The sequence below is a fragment of the Artemia franciscana genome, chromosome 1 (genome assembly GCF_032884065.1).
Source record: "Artemia franciscana chromosome 1, ASM3288406v1, whole genome shotgun sequence".
Lineage (NCBI taxonomy): Eukaryota > Metazoa > Arthropoda > Branchiopoda > Anostraca > Artemiidae > Artemia > Artemia franciscana.
Genome location: NC_088863.1, coordinates 56797880 through 56813688, shown reverse-complemented (window position 1 = coordinate 56813688; position 15809 = coordinate 56797880). Strand labels below are relative to the sequence as shown.

The 15809-nt window shown below is 34.6% G+C and overlaps 1 protein-coding gene across 5 annotated transcripts in view; it reads right to left on the bottom strand.

Annotated features, from left to right (window-relative positions):
- The window catches only part of LOC136031601 (phosphatidate cytidylyltransferase, mitochondrial-like), a 47913-nt gene that overhangs the window by 13149 nt on the left and 18955 nt on the right, over nucleotides 1-15809 (bottom strand). For all 5 annotated transcript variants that reach the window (XM_065711264.1, XM_065711277.1, XM_065711270.1 and 2 more), the window contains exons 2-3: nucleotides 5043-5225; nucleotides 1176-1419 (exon numbers count right to left, since the gene is read on the bottom strand). In XM_065711264.1, the coding sequence (XP_065567336.1) occupies nucleotides 1176-1419; nucleotides 5043-5219 (421 nt within the window). In that variant the 5' untranslated portion in view covers nucleotides 5220-5225. The remainder of the gene's footprint in view (nucleotides 1-1175; nucleotides 1420-5042; nucleotides 5226-15809) is intronic.

The window sequence follows — 15809 nt, the reverse complement described above, 5'->3', positions numbered from 1 at the left end:
ATCGTTCTCATGTTCATTATTTCTGGACATCTCGGTCCTAAAGTTTAACTACTGGAGACTTCTTAGACACCAAGAGATTTGAAAGGTCCGAGACCATAACCCCCCTATTTTTGGGCGCGTGGACTTAGGTATCTTGATTTCAATTGATGTTCACCAATCTTTACAAAAAGTCTTAAAGGAAGAGCTCTAGGACCTATCTTTGGGTGTTCTCCACAACCAATGATTATTGAAGATGGTGTTATCAATCAATTGTTGAGAACAAAAATAATTTACTTTAGTTTTCAAATCATCCCAAAGTAACGATCTATTCAAGTGTTTCCCTACGTTCTTTCAGCTCTGTATTTCATTCAAGTACAGCGTTTTACAGGCTTATGTCTGGAATCCGTGCTGAAGGTGCTACTACTTTACCAAAGGCATACAGGAGCACAACATCAACTGCCATAGGAATTCTTATTATGATTACACCCACGTCAAAACAGTTTCACCATTTTATTAATTGTATTAGCATTAGGACCTAAATGAATTAGATTAAATTGATGTTAGGCTGATGGCTGAATTGATGACATTGAGTTGATGGCTGATTATAGGGTCAGAGTCATGGTCTGGATCTTTAGTAGAATATCGGTCCAAACAATCGCGAAAACTTGCCCCTTTTTATTCAGAAACTATCGGCAAACTTGATTACGCCAATTACTACCGAAAAGAAACATTTTAGGCTTCAGGGAGAATTGGTACAACTCCATCCATTCTAAGTTACAAAAAATTGTTATTTTATACGAAAGTAAGGAGCTGCAGTTGAAACTAAAAATTCAAACAAATTACTCAGAAGATAAGGGATGTTGCAAATAATAAAACTGTTTGATAACTGACTAATTCCTTACCCATTGCATTTCAAAATATATCCCTGACACCTAATTAAGAACAGAGAAGCATTGTGTTAAGAGAAAAGAACAGCGGCTGACAATTAGCATTCTTTTTAGTAAAGGGCGGGTCAAGTTCTTTTGTTAAGATGTATGGCAATCTTTGATCGTTTTGAAGTCTTAACGTCGTTCTTCACTTTCATACAAAAATAAACTATAGTATTAGGAAAGAAAATAAAAGAAATACGATGGATAACATGTCATCCTTTTTTTTCTTACGCTCAAATAAAACAAAAAACAACAATAAAATGTCACCTCTGTACGACAAACTGGCCAAAGTATGGCAAAGTCTTTCTTCGGTGAATGATTCAGGAAGTAGGAGTAAGCTAGCATGAAGGGCGCTATACAGATTTTGCTCCAAGGCCATTTTTATGTCTCCATCGTCATAATTCTGAAGGACTAAAACAGGTTTGTGAAGTCTGCCGCTTACATATAAGGAATTCCAATCAAGGAGATCTTCGATAAAACTTTCACGTGAAACTACGCCATATTTTATCACCTACAAGCAAAACTGTATTTTTCCCAGAAGAATAAGGTTTAATAAGCTAAATGCATGAAGAGAATTGCAGTAAGAAATGGAAACTTCCATATACATTTTTCTTTCTTTATACAAAAACACTTTCTATCTACTACTTTTACAACTTAGTAATTACATATTACTACTTTTTGCACCATATCCATGCAATGGAAAACAGGAAATCAACCTAAATATAATCGTAAATATAAGTAAAGAAATAATATTAAGTCAGACGCGAGGCTAATCATTTTCTTGTATGACGCTAGATTTATAACACTTTGTTATTATTCCAGTAGTAATTCAACCATCCATTTAACGGCAACTTTCTATAAGCTATTAGAAGTGCCTTAAATACTGTTTCTTGTTAGATTACATTATGAAAGCATTTCTACCATGGTAAATCTTTTTCAGTTTTTTTAGTGTTACTTGTGACAAATTTATAGACACAAACCAATTTTCATAATGCTATATTTTTAGCATTTAACAGGCGTACGTTTTTGATTACATAAAACATATGCATATATTTTCTGTTTACAACTGCACAATACAATTTTCATATTTTCTGCAGTAGGATCATTAACTATATCATTTTCGTTTTTGCCTTAACTTCAAACTTATGCATTTAGCTCGTTAAAGGAGTAATGCATGAAATATATCAGCGGCCTGCTCCTTCAAAACTTAGCTAATTCCTGATTTTACAGATGGTTAAGAGGGGTAGGCTACATCGAATTTGGTTGGCAATAATTACAAGATATAAGCAACAACTTAGTTGAAGGTTGACGGCCAGTTCCCTGTGGTAACCTACTCTAGAGTTCTACAAGAGTGTCATATAGGTTCTATGACAAGAAGTGACTACGGTGAAACTAGAAGAGTTACACAATTTCCTTACCGTGTACATCAAATTGAAAGTACTGCCCAGTGTCAAAGTATGCTACTTCGGTATATATGCTGCGCTTGGTCCGAAGTAAACGTCACTTGGTGGAGGAAATGACGCTCCAGCGTGTACAATAGGCACCAGAGAGAGGAGAATACCATATCAAACAGTTCGTGGTAATCAAACAGTTCGTGGTAACGAACTGTAGTAAGGAGCGACCCGGCTCAATAGTAACCAAAACTCTAAAAAATGGAATTTTGATGCCAATAGTTACATCAAAAGAATCGCATTTTAATGCTGATTTTAAATATATAAATTTCATCAAGATTAGTCTTACCCGTCAAAAGTTACGAGCCTGAGAAAATTTGCCTCATTTTAGAAAATAGGGGGAAATACCCCCTAAAAGTCATACGATCTTAACGAAAATCACACCATCAGATTCAGCGTATCAGAGAACCTTGTTGTAGAAGTTTCAAGCCCTTATCGACAAAAATGTGGAATTTCGCATTTTTTGCCAGAAGACAAATCACGGATGCGTGTTTATTTATTTTTTTTTTTTTTTTTTTTTCCCCAGGGGTGATTGTATCGACTCAGTGGTCCTAGAATGTCACGAAAGGGCTCATTCTAACGGAAATTAAAAGTTCTAGTGCCCTTTTTAAGTGACCAAAAAAACTGGAGGGCACCTAGGCCCCCTCCCACGCTCATTTTTTCCCCAAAGTCACCGGATCAAAATTCTAAGATAGCCATTTTATTCACCATAGTCGAAAAACCTAATAACTATGTCTTTGGGGACGACTTACTCCCCCGCAGTCCCCGTGGGAGGGGCTGCAAGTTACAAACTTTGACCTGTGTTTACAGATTGTAATGGTTACTGGGAAGTGTACAGACGTTTTTGGGGGGATCTTTTTGGTTGGGGGGGCGGTTACGTGGGAGGATCTTTCCATGGAGGAACTTCTCATGGGGGGAGAGACTTTCAATGGAGGGGGCGCAGGATTTTCTAGCATTATTTAAAAAACAATGACAAAATAAATATGAAAAGTTTTTTCTACTGAAAGTGAGGAGCAGCATTAATACTTGAAACGAACAGAAATTATTACGCATATGAGGGGTTTACCTCCTCGTAATACCTCGCTCTTTACGCTAAATTTTTTTTAGTAATTTCAACTATTTATTCTACGGCCTTTGTGATTCAGGGGTCATTCTTAAGGAATTGGGACAAAATTTAAGCTTTAGTGTAAAGAGCGAGGTATCGACGAGGGGTAAGCCCCCTCATATACGCAATAAAACATACGAATATAGAAGTTCGCTACGTAAGTTAATTCGTAAGTTACGTATATTTTTTACTTATGAAAACGTTAGTAAAAAATTAAAAGTTATAGTTGCCTTTTTATGTAATCAAAAAATTGGAGGGCAACTAGGCCTCCTCTCTCGCTCCTTTTTTCTCAAAATCTTCCAATTATAACTATGAAAATCCCATTTAGCCCAAAAAAATTAATATGCAAATTTTTTTTTAATTATTTATGCGCGGAGAGCCAAGATAAAAAAATGCATTAATTTAAAAACGTCCAGAAATTAAACAAAAAAAGACAAGTTTTTTTAATGAAAGTAAGGAGCGACATCAAAGCTTAAAACGAACAGAAATTACTCCGTATATGAAAGGGGCTTTTCGTCCTCAACGCCTCGCTCTTTACGCTAAAGTTCTTTAAATTTTTAAGAAGTCGAGTTAAGAGAAAGAGTCAAACTTTAGCGTAAAGAGCGAGGCGTTGAGGACGAAAAGCCCCTTTCATATACGGAGTAATTTCTGTTCATCTTAAGTTTTAATGTCGCTCCTTACTTTTATTTAAAAAAACTTGTTTTTTTTTGTTTAATTACATACAGGCTTGCATGAGAAGTGTAGTTAACATTAAGAGTTCCAAAAGAATACAAATTTGATAAACGTTAGATCAGCGACTAAGGTCAATACATATGACCAAAACGTAGGGTTGATTTTTTACTGGTTATTTGGGAAATTAGAATCCAAAATTATACTTTTTACTAACTTAGAATAGGGAGGTAGATTCGACATTTTCTATTTATCTTGGAGCAGGCCGAACAAGATGATAATTTTTAAGAATGAGGAAATTTTCTTTGAAACTGGGATCACTCTATCTACAGACACCCAAACTTCCTTAAGTGCATCTAGTTTGGAGTAGGAACCCTTTTCGGGTAAAAGGTATAAGAACGAATGGGGAGGGTTAAACAAGCAAAACATAATTTTGGAATTTATATCAGGTTCTCAGTGAAAAAAAAAATCTGTTACAGTTTAAAATAGTAGGAGTAGAATTATTCGGATCATTCAAATTACATATAGGCTACAATTTTATAAAAAAAAGGCAATTTACTGTTAACAAAAGGACTGTTAGACCTAAGGACTTCACACGGGATTTGAACATAGTCCAATTCGCTAAATTATACGCGGAGGAGCTTACTTGGGATGCAGACGCTGGTAATTTAGTTTGACTGAAAGGTAAAAACAAACAACACACTTTCAACAATCCATAGATTGAGACCAGGATTACACCAGATAGCACCGAAAATAAAGATAAGACAATTGTGAGTTGATGAAAAGAACAAAAAAAAAATTATACAAAAAACACTTACAAAAGAACAGAAAAGATATACAAAAAAGATAAAAAGTTGAAAAAAAAGAGTTGTTATTTGAAAAAGAACACTAAAATAAAAATATACCCACTGCATTATTCACAGGTACTAATGTGTTGAAGTAGATTTTGGCAGCACCAAAATTTTGGACAGTAGTTGCAGCTTTAGATCCCATGTACCTTAAAAACGAGTAATGTTTTGGATTTCTTTCTATATTGGCCGTGTGCCAGGAAAGTGGGTTTTCAGCAACAAAAATTAAATCAACCATATTGTCCTAAAAAAATAAATTGCTTAGTCAAGACTATTACGAGGTTAAACGATGCAGTCAATGTAGCAAAACTAAAATATAGGTTTTTAAAGAAATTCGTATTATTTGTCACAATTAAAGCTTTTTTTTTTACCCGAATTAAAAAAGAAACAAAAAGTGAAAAAGTCAGGTTTAAATGAAAGATTACTAGGAAACAAAGAAATTAAGTTTAAAATAGCACGAAAATCAAATCACAAAAATGACAATTTTGCACCATTCCTGACCAGAAAAAAATATATTACTATGCCAGTACAGACTCTATTCTGATTTCTTTTCCCAAGAAATAAAACAAAAAAGGTGATCAGGTCTTTACTTTTGTATTAACCTGTTCTGGTCTATTCCCGTTTTTCAGTAAGCCTTTTTTAACTCCTGATTTTGAGAAGTTTCGAATGTGTGAACTAAGACAGAAGCTTTAACGAAAATTTTTAGGATTATATTTTGTTAGCTCTGGCATAAAAATAATTGAACCTACATTGCTTACCAAGTTTCATGGAAGCCCTTACAAAAATAAACAATCAAAAAAAGTAAAGGGCATAAAAATTAACAATCTGGAAAACATAAGTAAAAACTGTACCAAACTGGTAAGCATATATACGAGTGTACTTGACTGTGCTTCAACTTGAGGCTGTAGTGTCTACCTGTAATATATTGAGTGTCGGGAGAGGGGAGGGGTCACCTTTTCCACATTGTTCAAAAATCCATTTGGTCATTCAATTAAAATACTTTACAATTCATTCTTAATCAGTTATTCAAATCTAACGGTTGTTTCTAAAATGTGCCTCGTGTATATGCTAATCAAAATTTAAATCTTGAACCGTACTGTACATGACTTAGCGGCCCCATTGAAAGCAATTCGTCTACTGTTCTCCTAAATTAGGTTTGAGTAGAGAGAAAGAGGAAGAAACTAGAAGTGGAAAGAGTTCATCTTGGGGCTGCATAGAGTCAATATTGCGTTTGTAATAAGAGGGATCAAGTTTAATCAACGCACTTATTAATTATAATAAACAAAGCCGCCTAACTTTCAACAGTCGATGTTGAATTATTTGAGCATGCCAAAAATATCTATGCTTAGACAGTAAATCTGAGAATAAGATTTTTTTTTTTTTTTAAATACTATTTCGAGTATTCCCGTGTGTCTAATAAGAGTATGATCGGGTTTGTAGGCAATATAGAGCTAAGGGAAAAGACAACAGCTGCAGACTAGTTGAGAGTTGTTAATCAATATTTTTTTTTATATTCAAATATCGATTACAAAAAAAAAAGGGATTGGGCAAAAAACTCTTAAATTATAAAATTTAATTTTTTTTGTCAGAATAAAAAGTTCATTATGGGCTTGTCTATTTAAAAAAGGACATACAATATATCTTGCAATTAATTACCAATTCATTCTAAAAAGACAAACATGATAATATATACTAGTTGTCCCCCCCTCAACGCCCAGCTCTTCACACTAAAGTTTTTATTGTTTTAAAAAGTAGAGTTGTCAGAAAGAGTCAAACTTAAGCGTAAAGAGCGGGGCTTTGAAGAGGAGACAGCCCCTTTCATATATGGAATAATTTTTGTGTAATTTCAGTATGGAATCTTTTTATTTAATTTCTGAATATTTTTGAATTAATACAGGTTTTGATTTTGGCTCACCGTACATGAATAATTAAACGAAATTTGCATGTTAATTTTACTTTTTTTGGCAAAATGGCTTTCGGAATATTTTGATTTATTTAACCAAACAGTTCGTGGTAAAAAAGTGTAGTAAGGAGTAACCCGGCTCAATAGTAACCGAAACTCTAAAAAACGGAGTATATACATCAATATATACATCAAAGTAATCAGATTGATATGTTGATTTTAAATATATAAATATATTATTAAAACTATATTATTAAAATATATTATTAAATATATTAAATATATATTCATCAAGTTTAGTTTTACCCATGAAAAATTAGGAGCCTGAGGAAATTTGCCTTATTTTCAAAAAAAGGGAGAAACATCCCCTAAAAGTCTTACAATTTCAATGAAAATCACACCTTCAGATTCAGCGTATCAGAGAACACTACTGTAGAGGTTTCAAGCTCCCATCGGCAAATATGTGGAATTTTGTATTTTTTGCCAGAAGAAAGATCACTGATGCGTGTCTATTTGTTTTTTTTTTTCTTTTCCCCGGGGGCGATCGTATCGACCCATCGGTCCTAAAATGTCACTAGAGGGATCATTTTAACGAAAACTAAAAGTTCTAGTGCCCTTTTTAAATGAGCAAAAGAATTGGAGGGCAACTAGCCCCCTCCCACGCTCATTTTTCCCGAAGTCACCGGATCAAAACTTTGAGATAGCCATTCTTTTCAGCATAGTCGAAAAACTTGATAACTATGTTTTTGGACGACTTATTCCCCCACAGTCCCGGCAGGAAGGACTGCAAGTTATGAACTTTGCCCATTTCTTTACATATAGTATTAGTTATTGGGAAGTATCCGTTAAAATGAAAATCGTTTTGCACCGGACAACATAAATTTTTTTTTCGTTTTTAGTGGATGATTAAATAAAAAAAAACAAGTTTTTTTAACTGAAAGTAAGGAGCGACATTAAAACTTCAAACGCACAGAAATTACTTCGTATATGAAAGAGGCTGCTTCCTCATCAGCGCCCCGTTCTTTACGCTAAAGTTTGACTCTTTCTCTCAATTCTTCTTTTTAAAACAGTAAAAAACTTTAGCGTAAAGAGCGGGGCGTTGACGAGGAAGCAGCCTCTTTCATATACGAAGTAATTTCTGTGCGTTTGAAGTTTTAATGTCGCTCCTTACTTTCAGTTAAAAAAACTTGTTTTTTTTATTTAATTTCTGAACGTTTTTGAATCAATGCATGTTTTGATTTTGGCTCTCCGCAGAGGAATAATCAAAACGAAATTTGCATATTTTTATTTTTTTTTGGCTAAATGGCTTTCTCATAATTTTGATCGAATGATTTTGAGAAAAAAAGAGCGGGGGACGAAGCCTAGTTGCCCTCCAATTTTTTGGTTAATTAAAAAGGCAACTAGAACTTTTAATTTTTTACGAATCTTTTTATTGGTAAAAGATTTACGTAACTTATAAATTAGCTTACGTAAAGAACTTTTGTATTCTCATGTTTTTATTACATATATGAGGGGATTCGCCCTATCGTCAGTACCTCGCTCTTTACACTAAAGCTTAAATTTTATCCCAATTCATTAAGAATGACCCCTGAATCACAAAAGCCGTAGAATAAATAGTTGAAATTACTAAAAATACTTTAGCGTAAAGAGCGAGGTATTAGAAGGAGGTGAGCCCCTCATATGGGTAATAATTTCTGTTTGTTTTAAGTTTTATTGCTGCTCCTTACTTCCAGCTGAAAAAGCTTTTTCACATATATCTTTAATTGTTTTTTTTTTTTTAAATAATGCTAGTAAATCCTGCTCTCCCTTCATGGAAATTTTCTTCTCCCATGACAAATTCTCGATGGAAAGTTCCCCCAGCATATCCCCCTCTTCTCAACCCCTCCCCCCAACCAAAAAAAATCCTCCTGAAAACGCCTGTATACTTCCCAATAACATTACTATGTGTAAGCACAGGTCAAAGTTTGTAACTTGTTGCCCCTCCCACGGGGACTGTGGGGGAGTAAGTCGTCCCCAAAGACATAGTTATAAGGTTTTTCGACTACGCTGAATAAAATGGCTATCTCAGAATTTTGATCCGTTGACTTTGGGAAAATAATTAGCGTGGGAGGGGGCCTAGGTGCCCTCCAATTTTTTTGGTCACTTAAAAGGGCACTAGAACTTTTCATTTCCGTTAGAATGAGCCCTCTTGCAATATTCTAGGACAAATGGGTCGATACGATCACCCCTGGGGAAAAAAAAAAAAACAAAAAAACAAATAAACACGCATCCATGATCTGCCTTCTGGCAAAAAATGCAAAAATCCACATTTTTGTAGATAGGAGCTCGAAACTTCTACAGTAGGGTTATCTGATACGCTGAATCTGATGGTGTGATTTTCGTTAAGATTCTATGACTTTTAGGGGGCGTTTCCCCCTATTTTCTAAAATAACGCAAATTTTCTCAGGCTCGTAACTTTTGATGGGTAAGACTAAACTGGATGAAACTTATATATTTAAAACCAGCATTAAAATGCGATTCTTTTGATGTAGCTATTGGTACCAAAATTCCATTTTTTAGAGTTTTGGCTACTATTGAGCCGGGTCGCTCCTTACTACAGTTCGTTACCACGAACTGTTTGATTCTAAATGATTTTGCAATTTTGTGTTTCAGCAATCTAACATCAATCAAAACAACCCTCTGAATACCTCTTCATTTTCAGCACTTTTTGCGAGATCATTTTTTTTTAATGATGACACGCCAGGGCTAGTTCATGAAAACAACAAAATAGAGTAGCCAGGATAATTGGTCTCAACATTGCACAATTTTTAACCTTTTTTTGTGATCTTGCAAGTTTAATTACTGGTCAATTAGAAAGCTATTGCCTTTCATCATGATATTTGAAGTCAGCGAGAGAATGTTTAAGGTCAGTATATGGACTCAAAAATAAGCATCCAAGAATTTCATTTGAGCCTTTACCAGTCTAAGATTTGGCACATAGGAAACATTGTTTACAGATTACACCTTTTTTTGAAGGACTGAACACCAACCATAAAGACTGTTGGAGCCACGTACTTTGAGAATACCGATGTTTTATCACTATACTCTCGTAATTCGCCTTAGCTATTTTAGGAAATACATAGTCCTTTCCTGGTTTTCAGTGCCTACACATAAAGTCCAACTTTCGAGCATCAGAAATCTTGTCAAGGTTTACAAAGCACTCCTGACCTTTTTTCAAGCAGGAATGGGCAAAATGAGAAAGGTGTCATCTGTTTGCTGGTCTATTTCATGAAAGGGATTATTAATGCTTTGGCTTATAAGTTATTCTTAAATTTTAGGTAAACTAACTTGAAAATCTAGTTTATTTTAAAAATCTTTAAATGAAGCATTTAAAATCATTCCTAGATTAAAACACAAAATAAAAGATTTTTTGATCCAGTGACCATTAAGTATTTTATGTGGCTCTCTTAATCATCATTGCTCATTTTTTTTAAAAAAAAAAAACAGCTAAGGGTATTCCTCTTAAGTCCTCCTACTTTCTGCTAATTTGACTGTTTTTAAACACAGGCGTTCTGATGCCTTTTCATTCAGACCGTGACCAAAAAAAAACGATCTAATTCACATTCTTACGTCGCATCGAAAACTGAACTGTTTTTCTTATCATTAAATTTTAAATGAGTTTTCAATTCTTGAAGACTTCACAGTTGCATAATTGTCAGCCAAGGTCCATATTTTATTTGATTCTGTGAGATAAGCAAGCTGATCGGAGGGTAAAAAAAACGGAAAATGAACCAAGGCCTCAGAAAATAGGAGACAAAAACAAGCAACTATTGGTGAACAAAAACCCGTTATTGCGTCCATTGGCTCATCTGCAATGATCTTCTCTTATTCAACAAAGATTTTATCGGACATTTTGTAGTAAAATCGAGCAACAATCATACGAGCTGTTTTTTTCTCAAATAGAATGATAGGATTAGAAAGTTGGTATTCATAAAGCAGCCACCATAACTCTAGTTCTAGTATCTGTTTTCATTTCACGCCATCTTCACCAAGGAATTCAACAACTCTCTCCTTTCTGTGTATTTTCCATTTGTGAAAACAGATCAGTTAGACAATCAATATATCAAACAATTCGTGGCAAAGAACTATTTCATTCTGAATGTCAAATCATTATCGAGTATTTGAAAAAGTGAAAAAAGGAAAATGGTGTATAAAGCTGCATGAAAAAAAGCTTTCTCATTAATAATCGCTTTAAGTGGAATGGTTTAGCAAGGAACGAGATCATACAAGTACCTTCTATTCTTGCCTCAACTGCCGGAACAGTAGGAGTCAAAGCACAATTTTCATCGCCTACACGCACTCTTTTTGAAAAAGAAGAATTCAGTGATTGTTGACAATTTAATTTCACCATTACCATATCTGTCAATAAATTTTCTTTTTTTTGAATATCATTGAATCACTTGATTTCTTTTTAAATATTACTTAATCACGTCAAGTCAAATACCAACAACAAAGCTTGTGCAGCTTTTAACCAGGATTTTCATGGGTATTAAAAAAAGTAATACATTTTATATTATTTTGTTTAAGTAGTGGGCTAGTTTCAGTCCTAAATCGGACACTTATAATCCTTAAAACCGACTTTAACTACTTTGTGTTGTCTTCAATTTTTCGCTTCATTTTGAATCCACTATTAGAGACTTTCAAAATCCCATTGTATGCTTCATCGTGACAGATCTAGCAGGAGTTTTGAATGCATTTCTAAATGTTATGTGATCAGCAAGGTAAATATTTTCAAGCAAATGAGTTTGCTTGAAACTTGAATCTTGTACTGTGAATCCCAACTATCAAGCAATCCTCGATCGACCAGAGTTGTATAAAACAACATAATAAACAAGTTGTACATCTATGACTTGATGCTTATAGATCTAATTTTACTTTTTAATGAAAGTTCGTGGTTACGAGCTGTAATTAAGGAGCAACCCTGTTTAATAGTAACCGGTACTCTAAAACGAATTTTAATACCAATAGACATACCAAAAGAGTCGGCTTATTATGCTGACTCCAAACATATAATTTTCATTAATTTGAATCTTACCCATCAAAGGATACGAGCCTGAGAAAATTTGCCTGATTTTCAGAAAAAGGGGAGAAAAACCCCAAAAAGTCACAAAATCTTAATTAAAATCGCACCATCAGATTCGGCGCATCAGAGAAACCTAATTCAGAGGTTTCAAGCCCCCATCTGCAAAATTATATAATTTTGAATCTTATGCCTGAAGAAACGTCACAGATGCGTGTTCATTTTTTTTCAGGTGTAATCATACCGACCCAGTGGTCCTAAAATGTCAGGAGAGGGCTCATCCGAACTAAAATTAAAAGTTCTAGTGCCCTTTTTAAGTGACCAGACTGGAGGTCAACTAGGCCCCTTCCGACACCCTTTTTCTCAAAACCGTCCGATCAAAATTTTGAGATAGAAATTGTGTTCAACATAGTTGAAAGGCCGAATAACTATTCCTTTTGAGATAATATGACCCCCCACAACCCCTGAGGAAAGGTCTTTAAGTTATAAATTTGCCCATTGTTAACGTAATGTATTCGTTATTGGCAAATGTGCATACATTTTTTGGGTGGGGGAGGAACATTTTCTGCTGGGGGGGGGGGGTCCATCGAAAGAACTTTCCAAGGAGAGGAATTTTTCAGGGGAAATTTGGCACTGAGGGAATTTGCCAGAATTCCTTTCTTCTCATGTCTTGCTATCTCTTTGTCGACTCAATTTTACCCGTTGAGATGTTAAGGGTAATTGTCCAGGGTAAATTTTCACCAGGATCGAATTGTCAACAGGATATATCGGTGAGGAGAAGGGATTTATTCGTGGGTGGAGTCAGAGTCCCAGGCATTATTTAAAAAATGACCAGAAATTAAATAAAAGAACACATTTTTTTCAACTGAAAGTAAGGAGCAGTAGTAAAACTTAAAACTAACAAAAATTATTACGTATATTAGGGGGGGGGCTGCCCCCTCTTCTTCATTTCGCCCTTTACACTATAGTTTGAATTTTGTCCCAATTCTGTAAGAACGACTCCTGATACACAAGGTTCGTTTAATTAAGACAATAAGAAGCTTTTATAAAAATAATAGAAAACTTTAGCGTATAAAGCGATGTATTGAGGAGGGGAAAGCCCCCCTGATATACTTAGTAATTTCTGTCTATTTTAAGTTTTAATGTTTGCTCCATATTTTCATTTGAAAAAACTTGTTTTCTTTTATGTTTTATCACACAGAGCGTGTATAAATATGCTAGAGAAGCCCAAAAGTAAAAACTAACAAGCTTTTAGTTACAAAGTTTTACACTTTTAAAAGTTTAAGAGACACTTTTGCCGAATTAAGGAGGGAATTACAACACTCGGCTGAAGACAAGAGACAGATCTCAAAGGTATAGGATCTACAGATATGCAAAAGGGAAAAAAAAAGATCTGTTAAGGGAAGAATGTTTATTGTTGTGTGGCATTTCCGATATATTATCGAAGTATACAAGCTAGAAAACATGCATTAATGAGCATCACAACCAAACGCAAATGGAAATGATGCAAAACTAAATCTGCAGATAAAAGACAAGTGACATCGGGAATCACATTGAATTGTAAACTAAAACGAGATAAAACGATTGATAATTCTGTGGAGAGGCACGCTCCTCCTCCACACCAGTATATTTAAAGCCTCCAACATTACACCCTCCCAAGAAGTTATTCTTTAAATCTTTTCTTAAGTCATCCTCCATCACAATCAGGGATCATATACTTTTAGACATAGGCACAAGGACGATAACGACAAGGGTGATCTTTAGCAATCCCTTGTACTTCCTCCACAGGAAGTACAACACAGGAAGTTCTCTGATTGTAGCCCTAGAAAGTGGCATTGAACCAAATTTCTTGAACAGCTTACTGTTTGAAATACTAAGTCGGGTATCCAGACAATGCATTAGCAATTTCTCTGGAAAATATCAATCAAATCATTCGTTTTTCGGAGCCCCCAAACTTCAGAACCATACTTGACCATTGTAGCTTCCGATATTCTAATTTTGGTTCTCAGATTTCACCAAACTTTTTGGCGAAAAAACAAAAAACATTTTGGACCTTGGTTATTCTACTTTGAACATCTTCACTGCACCCACGGTCTTTACTAAAATATCACCATAGGTATATGAATTTGTCCAGCAGAACGACTTTCTCGTTACCCAACATCACCTCCATTTAACTCTAGTTTTAGCGCATTAGTCCTTCCACCATTCGTTTTCAAACCTATTCTTTCACCCTGAACTCCCCAAATATCTTAAAAATGATTCATTTTGCTAAAAGTGTCATCTAGGATGCTCAAATTATCAGCAGAATCTAAGCCTAAAAGATTTTGACTTCCCCAGTGGATTCCATGTTTTCCCATTACCTTTGTTGTGCCAACAAAGTCCCCCAAAGTCCAACAAAGTCCACCAACATGATCCATATAAATTGGGAAAGAACGGAATCCTGTTTAACTCCTGATTTAACACGAAAATAGCTACTAACCTAATTTCCTGCCATAACCACAGCAATCTTTTTTTTCATAAATTGCACTAATCAGTTAATGTATTTAACTGGTACACAATACAAGGATAGGACCTTTGATAAAGCTTTTCATCAGCTGAACAAACGTTCGCCCATAATCAATTAAGCTGAAGAATAAAGGGGTTTAATATATAAGTCAGGTTCTCACTTATATTAATCAAAGAGGGGAAATTTGGTCGACTTATCCTATCCCCTTCCTAAAACATCACTGTTCTTCTCTTAAAACTTAATCTACAGCATCCCTAAATCTAAAATGTATCATCATACTAAGTAATTTACTTCATACAGGAACCAAGCTTATCCTTCTATAATTATCACGCTCGTTGTTATCACCTTTTGTTAGAGGGATTTCATTAAAGTTTTCCTAAATTGCCTAGGTTTTCCCCCTGTTTTAAAAAACATATTGACAATTTTCAGTATTTCATCTCTACCTTTACAGAAACCATATTTACACACTCTCAGTACCAGAGGTCATTATTCTTAATCGTTTTAGTACTATCACTTATACAACTCCTTCACTTCCAAAGTATCCAAAAATTGTTCATTCCTTTCCATATCTTTCCTTTTAACTCTGTCACGGTTTAGCTCTTTCTCAAAATGCCAATCTCTTTTTAACACTTTCCCTATAGCTAATTGCAGAACGATCTTATCTTTAACTGGAACACGTCCAGATTGAGTACTCCTTTTCTATTTTATATGTCTTTTCTATGTCGGTAAAATATTTTACTATTATACCATCTGATTGCATCTTCCAGACCTTCAGCAATTTTATCAAAGGCTTCAATTTTACATTGTACAAACCCCTCCTCCTCTATACTAAACATTAAACAGTCTCAATTATATTTCTAACTGTGTTTCAAACTTTCGTCCGTAGACGCCATCAGCGATCTCACAGACTATTTTACGAAAATTATTCCATCTATTTTCTGCATTGCCAAAATCTAGACTCTCCATTTTTGTATTAGACGGTTCCTGAAAAGTTTACCTCAATTTCTCATCCTTGAGTCTATCAGTGTTAAAGCTTCACGGTAGGTAGTTACACTTCCTATATTTCAGCTTTAGATTACCCCTAGACACTACTAGACAGTAATCTTTACTTTTAAAATGAATAAAATCATTCCTATATACCCAGGCCTCTTGAATCAATCCTGCCACTCTTCGGTTTCAGATAACTTGTTAAGGTTAGCCACTTCACCATTAGGGGGAGGGGTTTACCTTATTAAGTTTAATTGATTAAGCTAACCTTAATCACCATTTTGGATTAGATATCAGTAAAAAAAAATTAGAAATTTCACATTTTGTAGATAGGAACTGAAAACTTCTAAAGTAAGGTTCTCTAAATTGGTAA